This window comes from Centruroides vittatus, unplaced genomic scaffold (assembly GCF_030686945.1).
Source record: "Centruroides vittatus isolate TY-2023 unplaced genomic scaffold, ASM3068694v2 contig_1074, whole genome shotgun sequence".
NCBI classification, from domain to species: domain Eukaryota; kingdom Metazoa; phylum Arthropoda; class Arachnida; order Scorpiones; family Buthidae; genus Centruroides; species Centruroides vittatus.
In genome coordinates, this window is record NW_027120692.1 from 562,856 (window position 1) to 575,409 (window position 12,554).

A 12,554-nucleotide genomic window follows, 5' to 3' on the forward strand; every position below is an offset into this window, starting at 1 on the left:
TTGTGAAAGTATTCATTGTCCTATTTGTTTATAGTCTGAACTGTTTATTAATTGATCACCCACTGTACATAAAAAAGTTTGGTTGTTTCTTTACCAAGTGTAAGGGCAAGGAAAAGTGTTAGTGAGGAGATCATTGTATCCTTTTATATCACTTTGCATGCCCCCTGTAGACCATTGGTTGCATGTCATGAGGGCGCCACAGTTCTTCCCCCTATGCCAACAGTGCAGAGCTCAAAGGTATCTATGGTTGAACTGAATGCATCATCTGGTCTGACTTGTGGTGGTTGGTTATTAGGTTTGGAGGGTTGTTGGTTGATGCTAGGCATGCATTGTTTGTAATATTACATCTTGCTGCAATGATAAATGCTGGCTTCAAGCGTTTCACACTAATGACAAATTCTCTGCCTTTCATTAATAAAGTAAAGTGTTTACTTGAATGTGCCAGCACTTGGAATGGCTTGTCATGTGGGGTTTGTAGGGGTGTCCTACCAAATCATTTCTAACGATTATGTGCGAGTATTCCATCAGGGATGAATCTAGAAAGATGGTAGGTGTTGCAGATGTTTGGACTATTCATTGCATTCTGGAGTTGTTGGATAAAGATGGCTGACTCAATGACAGTATTGTTTGCAGCTGTGGGTTGTAAAAAGTTGGCCAGTAAATGTAGTGTCATTCCATACACTAGTTCTAAGCAGGTACCTCCAATGTTGGGTTTAAATGTGAAATCGAGCCCTAGGAGAAAAGTAGGTAGGCTCTCTGTCCAGTGATTGTGACCATGGCATTGGAGAGTTTGTTTGAGTGTGCTATGGAATCATTCCACTTACCTCCACTAACCCATTAGATGATGGATGGTATGGAGTCATGAGAATTCACTTGATTCCCAGGAGGGAAATGAGTGATGTAAAGAGCTGGGACTCAAACTGTCGACCTTGATTGGTTATTATGAAGGATGGGATTCCAAATTGGACTATCCATGTTGCAACGAAGGCCCTTGCTACTGTTTCAGCCATTATGTCTGAGATAAGTGTATCCTCAGGCCAATGGGTGAATTGATCAATGCATGTACTGTACATAGGTATGAGAATCCTTCAGCTGAGGGAAATGGTCCCAAGATGTCTATTTGTGCATAGTCAAATTGTTATGGTAGATCAAAGTGTTGTGAAGGGCTTCGTGTATGATGGCCGACTTTACTACATTGGCAGGTGACAAAGCTCAACATCACTGATTGATGTCTTTGTGCATTGATGATTGTATAAAACATTCCTGCATTAACTTGTGAGTTGCTCAAGTGCCTGGATTAACTTGTGAGTTGCTCAACATTCACATTCAGACACTTCAGGTGAAAGCTGACTGGGATGTAAAGTCAGAATTTATTATTTGAAGTGTCACAGATGATCTGCAACTTAGAGCTGAGTGTAAGAAGCTGTAGAGAGGATTGCTAGTTGGATATTAGTTTTTGAAGCTTTTCATTTTTACTTTGCTCGTGGGCTATTGCAGTGAAGTCCAGAGAGGGGGTAGGTGAATGTTGTTGATCTGAGAGAGTGTGTCAGCTATGGTGTTCTCAGATCCATGCTAAACTGAGCAATAAAGTTGAGTTGATAGAGTTGGCGAGGAGAACAGGCTGTAAACATTTTGTTGAAAGCAAAAATCAGTGGTCAGTGAAGATGATGAAGAGTCTTCCTTCCAGTTGATATCAAAAATGTTTGATTGGTGCATACATACTAAGAAGTTGTCTGTTATAGGTGCTATACTTCCATTTTGCATCTGTTAGTTTACAGGAGAAAAAGGCTAGGGGATGTGGACCTTGGTTGTTATGAGATTGAAGAACAGATCCAATGGCGAGATCTGAAGCATAAACCATTAAGGAGAACTTGCTGTTACTTGGCTGGAATGTCAGCGTGGAAGCTTTTCCTAGGTCAGCTTTGCATTGATTGAAGGCAGATATCACTTCTGCAATCCAAGCAATATTGTGTTTATCATTCTGTTTTGTGTCCTTCAAAAAATTGTGTAGAGGTGCTTGAATGGCTGCAGCATTTGGAAGAAAATAGTGGTTGAAGTTTAACATTGCCACAAAACATTGTAGTTCAGAGATTGTTTGCAGCTGTGGAAAATTTTGAATGATCTGTACCTTCTCAGGTAAGGGTTGAATACTGGAAGAAGAAATTAAGCATTTGAGGAAGGGAACTGAAGTCTGACTAAGAGCACATTTCAAAGGATTTATAGTGAGTCCATGTTCTTGGAGTTGCATGAAAACCTGATGGAGGTGTTGCATATGTTTCTCTTCATTTGCAGATGCTACTAAGATGTCATTGAAGTATGGAATGCAGTAATCGAGGCAATGCAACACTTGGATAAATTGTTGGAACATTTGTCCAACATGAATAGATATTCAAATAATCCAAATAGTATGGTCACAGCTGTCTTAGGGACATCTGCTGGATTGACAAATATTTAGTGGTAAGTTCATGTCAAGTCTAGGGTGGAGAATATTTTTTGTATTATGTAATAGCTGAGTACAATCCTATATGTGTGGTACTATGTACTATACCTGTCAGGAAGAGTGATCAAATTCAGGCAGCGATAGTCACCACATGGGCACCAATCTCCATTTGGCTTTTTTACCATGCATGGCTGGTCCATGCACCCTTTGATGGGAAAATAATCCCTTGGGCCATTATGAAGTCAAATTCATTGCAAGCCACAAGGAAGGTGTCTGGTGATAGATGGCATGGTTTTCAGACCATGCGTTTCTATGTGGAAAACCTGGACTACCAGCTTCGGTTTGTCTAGTCTGGATAGGTTAGTGATGCTTGGGAATTGTTGGGAAATTCACCTTAGCAATTTGTGCTAAGGTGAATTCCCCAACAGAACCATGATATTGGTGAGAGCTGGCAGCTTCATTGTTGTTAATCCTTTTGATCTAAGTTTAGTTGTGCATCAGTTGAGCAGTTCTGTTTTATGTCAATGAGAAGGTTGAAGTGCATCAGAAAATTGATACCCAGGATAGGTTGGTTGATGTTGACAACAATAAAGGGCAAGAAAAACGTCAATGGAGATTTAAGTCTACTGTAAGCAGCCTGGTACCATAAGTTGTAATTTGCCTCTCGTTTTCTGCATAGAGGATAAGTTTTTCTGGAGGAATAGAGAAATAAAATAAAATAATCAACCATTCCAACTTCAGCAAAAATTCTTTAATCCTAAGAACGTTTTCAAACGCATTAAGCGTCCATCTTCAGTTACATCTTTAAATTAAATATGAAATTCGAACTAATATTAAATTCGAACAAATGTTACATAAATTAACGGTACGATTACAATAAATAAATAAATACATAAAAAATAAAAAATAAAAATAAAATAAAATAAAATAAACAGGATTATCGTAATTTGTCTGTTAGTTTATAGATTTAATGAATCAAAACCCCTATGGTTTAACTCTAGAGTTAGATCAGCAAAGTTATAATAGTGTTAATTTCTTGGATCTCACTATAACATGTGTAGGAGGGGAAATCTGCACGAATGTCTATCGGAAACCGATATCAGTCCCAACCGTTATCCCTAGGAACTCTGCAGACCCGGGGCATATCAAGATGGCAGTTTTTCGCTCGTGGATACAGAGAGCGCACACACACTGCACCAATGTTTTAGATACTATTAAAGAGCTACAATACATCCGAACAACGGCTTTGCAACATGGCTACAGAACAGAAAAAATAGATGCTCTCATCAAGAAACACCATAACCGAACGAGTGGGAGGAGTAGAAACCAACCAAGAGAGAAAGTGATCCTCGATTACATTCCTTTTCTTAAGCCGTTAGTTAAAAGGATTTCCAAGAGTAGGAATTTGCAGGTTATTTATCGACGTAATCCGACCATATACAAGCTTTTAAGGAATGATAAGATGAAGTATGAGCGTAACTCACTAACAGGAATTTATTCGATACCATTAAGGGATCATAGGTTCGATTCTAAATTAGTATATATAGGGGCAACTTTGAGAAATTTAAAAAAGAGGATTAATGAACACAAGCGATCGGTGGAAAAATCAGTTGATAGTACCGTCCTGGCCAGTTATGCTAAGCAGCAAGGCATCACGGTCTTTTGGGACCAAGCCTCTATCATCAGGGCTACTAGATCGAGACACGCAATAAAATTTTTCGAAAAATTGGAGATCCACAGAGCGCAGAGAAGTACGCAATGCATTAATTATAGGGACGCTGATGGGCTTTCCACAGCTTGGAAATCTTTGTGCGATGATTTGGGCTAAACATAGAAGTACGATAAATCCTAGAGCTGATATTGTTTTAAATCTTTAATGACGGATGAAGGCATTTGTAAAGAAATATAGCGATAATCCGTGATTGGTTTAAACCGCACGTTGTTTTTTAGTTTCGTTTTTATTTTTTGTTTTATTTTTATTTTATTTTTATTTGTTGATGAAATATTGACATAATTTTGTAAATTACGATAATCCTGTTTATTTTATTTTATTTTATTTTTATTTTTTATTTTTTATGTATTTATTTATTTATTGTAATCGTACCGTTAATTTATGTAACATTTGTTCGAATTTAATATTAGTTCGAATTTCATATTTAATTTAAAGATGTAACTGAAGATGGACGCTTAATGCGTTTGAAAACGTTCTTAGGATTAAAGAATTTTTGCTGAAGTTGGAATGGTTGATTATTTTATTTTATATTGTCTCTTCAGTAAGGAATAGAGAATGCAACAAATCTTTTTGATATGACTGATGTGTCTGCCTCTGTGTCAACCAGAAAGCAAAGTTTCAAAGAAGGGTTGTCCATAAAAATTCTATTGATCTGACATTTGCTCTCTGTATTAATATTAATATACAGTATGCAGTAAGTAGTCTGGAACATGCATTGCATCAGTACATAATGTTTATATATACTTTGTGGATTACAAAAATTTAAGAATTATATGCTTAAAAAATGAATGTTATATAGCATTAAACTCTTTATAGTTTAAATGAAACAAATGATTTGATACATCATTATGTTGTGATTTATTTTTTGAGATGATGATAATTGATTAGTTTTTAGTAATGCTTTTATTCCTACAGAAAATCTAATAGATTATTAAATATTATTATTGTTTTATAATTTTATTTTTAAATAACTTTACAGGGTGGTATGGCTGCATTAATTACCATGTTGCGTCGAAAAGCAGTGAAATATACAGATGAAAGAGTTCAGCTAATGAATGAAATTATTACTAGTATTAAACTTATAAAAATGTATGCTTGGGAAATTCCTTTTGCAAAAAAGATTACTGGTATTATTTATTGTTTTTTTAATTGTTTAAAATGTTGATTGTAACATTAAGTAATTTTAATGTACTATCTTTTATTTGTGAAATCTTAATTTAGTATTGTAAACATTTTCTTTCTGTTCAACTTTAAATTTTTTCATTTGTTGCCACCAGAATTCTTTTATCTCTTGGTTTCTCACATTTCCTTTTTATTATTGAGCAGTATATTAAGTTTAGTAAATTTGCTTTTTTTCCTTCTCTTAATACTGTATGTTTAATTCAATTTATCTGTTTCTATTATTATAAATTATTTCAAAAAATACTTCCATAAAATATGGATATAAACATTAGAATATAGCTAAGTATTTAGTATTTTATATTTTTTATAATTGATAATATATTTAATTACTCCTTTTAATTGTTGATACACATTAATATTTTTATTTTCAGTAATCTTTGTTATAAAGTAGAGATTCCTTTTTAATTCTAATAGTTAATAAAATTTTAAAACATTTTATGTACAGTATTTGTTTCATTGTGAAGATGGCATAAAACATAAGAATGATCATGAAAAATTGAGGCAGTTATAATGCACATAAATGTATTCACTTTAGGATTTCTGAAACAATTTCTGGAGTTATATATGGAGACTTATTGCACTGTTATAAGGAACATCACAATGACACTTTGATAAGCAACTTTTATTACTGGAATGCATTTTTATTACAAAGACTCTCTTCAGCCATACTTGAATATAATGCTAACTACAATAGTTATAAACATTTAATTAACATTTAATAAGCTAAAATTTATAAATTTAACCACTACAATAAAACATTCTTTACTATTGCAAAAGATCTATCACTATACAAATCTGGCATAATGTTATGCAATCACACAATGCCAGGCAACATTGAATCTAAAAATATACAAATGGCTTAAAATTACACACAATAAAAACTCAAAATATTTGTTTGAGAAATTCTAAAGTGAATACAATTTGAGAGAAGAAGCTTTAATTGAATGCACATTAATCTAGTCATATCTATTAACACACATCTGCTATGAATTGAAATTTTTAGATACAGTAGAGAGTCGTTAATCGGAATCAATTGGGGACTGGGGTTGTTCAGATTAGTGATTTGTTCCGATTACCGATTATGTACGAAAAAATACATTAACCTGTCCGATGTTCAAATTTTTCTCCGTTTCATGTCGCTTTGTGTTGAATTTTCGTCAATTTTAAGCCTAACAAAAATTTTTATAATAATAATCGAGGCTATCGTATCGTTAAAAATTATTTCTGCATTTTGTACAAACAAAATAAATATATTGAAGAATATAAAAACATGAAAATTATACTTTAGAAGTAAATCTAGTATCAAAAATGTTCGATTCAGCACGACACAGTCCGACTGAAAATCGTTCCGATTACTGGCAATTCCGATTACTGGGGTTCAGATTAACGACTCTCTACTGTATTAGGAAATTCCTGAATATAGACACACACACTGACACACTTTTTAATTTTTTGTGTTTTGTTTTGGTGACTATGCCTTGACTCTGGTCCAGCATAGTACACAGTCACCAGTGTCAACTGAGTATAACTCACAAAACCCAGCATAATAATAATAATAGGGTTTGCCAACAATCTAAGTCTTATTAATAATTTAATTATTTCATACATTCAAAAGTACAAGAAATCATATTTACATTTTGTGTTATTTCTGAAGATGAATGTTTAATACTTTCTTAATACTAATAAAAATTGTAAACTATTTTGTCTTTTTTAAACAAATCATTTATTTAATTTAAAAGACAAATTTTTGATTTCAAAAAATCCATAAGTCAAATATATAATTAAATTTATATTTATCTATTATTTGTTTCTCATTTTGTATTTAGTAATAAATGAAAATACATTATAATTTTTATTTTTCTATAAATTATTTTATATAGTGTATATAGCATTGTTATATTTCATTTATTTTTTCACATTACATTTTGTTGAAATAAATGTTAGTTTGCTTATTTATAAATGATTAGAGATCAATATTTATAAATAAGTTTGAAAATTATTTTAAGAATTTAATTAAATAATTTAAGAATTTGATTATCCATTGTATCAGTCATCAAAAAAACAAATTAACTTTATGTAAATTATATTTTATTTTTAGATGTGCGTGAGAAAGAAAAGAAAATTCTTCAAAAATCAGCATTTTTACAAAGCCTTTCCACCAGCATTTCTCCATCCATTGTTATAATTGCAACAGTAGCTACATTTTTAGGTCATACATTAAGTGGTAATCCATTAAATGCTCCTCTTGCCTTTACAGTATTATCTGTATTTTTAGCTTTGCAGTTTTCTATTGGAACTTTACCTTATGCTGTCAAAGGAATTTCTGAAGGAAGAGTTGGGTTACAAAGAATACAAGTAAATATATTACATTATCAATATTTAAATAATTTACTCTATTATATCAGATGGCATATGATTAAACTTAATTTTATACAGGTATCTCTCATATAACACAGTAGTTACATTCCAAAAAAGTGCTATGTTATGTAAATCCATGCTATACAAAAAGGACTTGCAAAACAAGGGGTTATGTTCTAGAAGTTAACAAAAGTATACTATTCTTTTTTGTTACTGAGAAGTTTGTTTATTAAAGCAATCAATAATTAATTACAATCGTAATTAAATGTACTGTATTATGCATTAATATTAGTTTTAGTTAAACCAGGGCATTTTCTTTTTACAAAGTATCTTCATCATCTGAACTTTTTTGTTGATCTTGATCAGAAGTATCAGCAATATAAATATGTTACTAATTGAAAATTTGTTCTAGCACATATTTGTTTAGTCGAGTACTAAGCAGTTTTTTTCCAGAATTTGTGTTTGAATACTGAATTGTTCAAGTACTGAGATAGCACTGTACTTTGTTCATCATTTTACAAATGATTGCTTACCTACAGTTTAAAAAATTTAGTAACACTTACCTACATTTTTTTTGCCTAAATATGTTTAAATAAACTTTACTAAATACGAAGATTAATCTATTAAAAAAACAACCACAGTGACAATCTTAAGGGCTAAAGTCTGAAAGCAATGACGACACTTAGTTGATAGGAAAGTTAATGCAATTTTTGTTTTCTTGTTCTATCAGTTTTCATTGAAGTAAACTTTACAAAAAGCACAAAATAATTTTAAAATTTCAATATTTTCAAATTTGTGGTCAAATTTGAGACAACATGCATGTTACTTGAATAAAAGAAAATATTGAATAACAAAGTTTACACTTACAAATTGTGAAATTTTGTATGGAGGATTTCCCAAACTGTGTTGTAGAGTTAGGGTTGCAAACATTTGCCAACTACTCGCCTGGAAGATTGCCCCCCAAAATAAACAGTCACAATATTTTATTTATTCAACAATTATATTATCATATACGAGTACAGTATATATATTTATATATAGTATTACACAGTTAACAATCCAACATTATTTTATATAGTAAGTATAATTGTAATGCTTCTTATTTCTTAAAATTATATATATTTTTTTCTGATTTTGCTACTTTCAATAATTTTTTTTGGTCATGTTGAAATAAACAAGAATAAAAAGCTTCGCAGCTCATGTCGAAATTAATTCGAATGCCTAACTCTGCTTTAACGAGCTCCACTCGCATTCTACTTCTATCATTTCTCCAAGCAGATTCCATTATAGAAAAAATTCTTTCCACAAATGCATTGCTTACAGGTACGCTTAGAACTTTGCCAACAATTTGTTTGATTTCAGTCACATCAAGGGTTTTAAAAATAGACACCCATATTTTTTCTGTTGATAACTCCTCATTTTAAAGTTTTTCTAAATTGTTATTTTGAATTAAAATTATTTTGTCATATAGAATATCTTCATTATAGTAATAAGTATTAAAACTTTATCACAAAAAAGGATATTTTAAAAAATTACTTCTACAGACAATTTCAATTTTTACTTAGAAATAAATAAATTCATTTATTAAAGGAGACAAACAAAAATTTATTTGAAAAACACAAATATTTGTTTTATTTGGGTCTCTAATTAATAAAAAACGACGAAACACCATTTTAAAGTGCATTTTTATTCAAATAATATATTTATAAATAATATGTAGTCAAAAATGCAGCCAAGTCAAATTTCTGTAGCCCAAAAAGTAGCCAATGCACCAAATGATATTTTTTATGCCAAACTGATAAAAGGATAGCCAAATTTTGCACAAAGTAGCCAAATCTGGCAACGCTGCCTATGGTAGCGAAATATGGCGACCCTTCCAGTAATCTCGATGACATGAGTGTTTAGTAATGAAATGTAGATGGCGCTTATCGTAATAATGATTTTGTATGCAAATTTTCAACAAAGTTTTCGATCTGGAAATACGAGGAATAATGTGAATGTTACAGAATAATTAACAAACCAATTTTAAATTTTCATATTAAAGAATAATAAATAAAACATTGATATTCCTGGTGAAATTACTATTAAAACTGGAGACTGGATAAATGTCACCAAAACTGGAGTCTCCAGGTGAAAATGACACAGTTGGTAACCCTATGTAGAGTACTATGTTGTATGAGGGATACCTGTATATACAAAATCAAATGTAATTTATATAAGAAAAAAAATTATATATATACAGAAATATCTATAAAATCACCTTATTCAATATTCAATAGATCTATAGTTCTATGATTAGCAGCTTGTCATTCTCTAACAATAAGCTCTAATAGTCTGTTCAAATTAGAAGAAATTGTAAAGAGATAGAGAAAAAATAGCAAGAGTATTTATAATAGAATAAAATAAAAGGATTTTTATGGATTTGAAACTGAAATAGTTGAAATAAGGAGTTTTTCTTTTGTAAGATTCTTTCCTCCCTGTGGCCATTAAAATGGCCTTTTTAGCAAGTCCATTACTGGCTGACCATGTCCACAGTGGGGTGATCATGTGGAGAGGGTTGGGGTCTAACATATTTGGACAGACCATTCCCTAAATGTTCCTAGGATTTTTAACCCGTCTAGATTCAGTCTTAGTTTCCCAGAATGGCAGTCTATCATCTTAACCCAGTGATTCTCAATCTTTTTGAAGTCAGGGAACACTAAACTTTGACATTTTTTTTTTTTTTTGCAGAACACTTACAATATATAAGCTTTACAGCAGGGTGGCAAATCTTTTTGAAATAAAGGGCACTCAGTCAAGTAGATGACGACATTGACATTTGCTAATTACATTCCCATACAAAAATTATTTTACATTGTATTGTATTTTTTTTGCAACAACTTTTAATTGTATATTTGATTTTTCACGGAACACTTGAAGTGGCTTCACGGACCACCCGTTTTCTGCAGACCACGGATTGAAAACCGCAGCCTTAACCCAGTGTTTCCCAATCTTTTTGGACTAATGACACACTTTGAATTTAATAAGATGCCTGTGAAATAATTTTATGGTTGATTTAAAAAAACTGTTTAAATTTAAAATAAATTATGGTTGATTTTTTTAAAAAAATATTTGATATTACAGAAGTTAAATTTACCAAGACAAAAACTCACAATTTTACAGATATACTATAAAAATAAAAAGACTATTTGAATGAATGGGTAAAGAGCTAGTATCTGTTTTTAAGCTTGTAAACCACAACATTTATAGAAGCTCCAAAGAGTTCATAGAGGCATGCAACTTTTGTGAGGGTGTAGGCTGATGATGCAAATTTTGTAACAATTGACATTTTAGTGATTGCCTCTTTTTCTCTTTGACTGGCTATTGTATAAAGGTGAAAGCTAAATGAAGATTTTAAAAAAGAGAATATTCAAAATTCTAAAAAAATATTTAATATTTCTATGACACACCTGAAGCACTCTCATGGCACGCAGGTTGGGAAACACTGCCTTAACCACTTGGCCATCCAGCCATGAAATGAATATTAATACAATCAATAGTTGACATGGAAATGACACACACTTTGTTGGTTATATTAAAAATTTGAATTCTAACTTCTGCAAAAGATGCACAGAACAATAAGTAAGTCTGTGATAGCTTTGAAAGAAATTTTTTATTATTTAATATGTTTCAAACTTTTAAATTGAAAAGAGCCATTAAAGAGAGAGATATTGAAAAAATATATTTGATCTATTTGATCTTTTACTTTGTAGTCAGTTTCTATGTTAGTATAGTAAGCTATTTGTAAGAACTTATACATTATCTGTCAACAAAAATATTTTTACTGATACATTAAATGGGGAAAAATGTTTTATTTAAAAGTTACTAAAATACTTTGTATGCATCATAGAAGCTTTTCCTTTATTAGAATTTTAAAAGTATTTATTTTTTAAGATACATTTTTTTTTTAAATAAATTAATGTGATTAAAGTTATTTTTAAAGAATTTAAAGTTCTATTAAAAATTTTGATAAAAATAGAGGATTTTTTAGCATTTTATTGAAGTGTGTATTGAATTTTGGAATTTTTATTCTCAATGTCTCTTAGCTGTTTAAACATGTTTTTTTACTTAATAACTTATACTGTTTTATATAATATTGATTGAAAACAAAATTTAACAATTTTAAAATGTAATATGTTCATAATTAATTATATAATAATAATAATAATAATAAGACTTGCGTCTTACAAGTTCCTTGTTAAGACACAAGTCAAACAAACTTAAAAACAATATTAAAAAAAACAATAGAAATAAAAATGAATAAAATTCAAATCAATATTTATTTTAGTGGACTCAAAAGGTAAAGTTAATGTAACAATAATAATAATTCATATAAAATACTATTGTTTATATAATGTTGAATAGGGAAATTTTCTTTTATGCAATTTTCTTTACATTTAAAACTAAGTGAATTTTTTATCATAGATTTGTCAATATAATATACTTTTATGACAGTAATAAAAAATAATTACGAATGCATTTAAGCATTCGTAATTATTTTTTATTAAATGCTGTAGTAACTAGTGACGCAACACCATTACTGTATGTGAATATTGTAGGTTGCAAAGAAAAAATTTAAAATTAATATCATAACAGCTGGTCTTAACAAACAGTTTGCTTTTTGGAATAAAATTAACATATAATTAATTCGGCCAAAATACTGAGAGAAGTGAGCCCTTAGGCACTCCTTGCTTTTGTAAATAAGTATTACCATTGAAACAAAAATAATTGTTTTTTGTAATTAAAAAATTAACATATAAGATTGTCATTGATAAGTTTATAATGTAAGTTTCTATTTTCTCA

General features: G+C 30.5%; 1 protein-coding gene across 3 annotated transcripts in view; it reads left to right on the forward strand.

The window, feature by feature from the left end:
* LOC136973199 (ATP-binding cassette sub-family C member 5-like) overlaps window positions 1–12,554 on the forward strand; it is a 100,425-nt gene that overhangs the window by 39,796 nt on the left and 48,075 nt on the right. For all 3 annotated transcript variants that reach the window (XM_067267909.1, XM_067267903.1, XM_067267915.1), the window contains exons 9-10: window positions 5,152–5,299; window positions 7,453–7,709. In XM_067267909.1, the coding sequence (XP_067124010.1) occupies window positions 5,152–5,299; window positions 7,453–7,709 (405 nt within the window). The remainder of the gene's footprint in view (window positions 1–5,151; window positions 5,300–7,452; window positions 7,710–12,554) is intronic.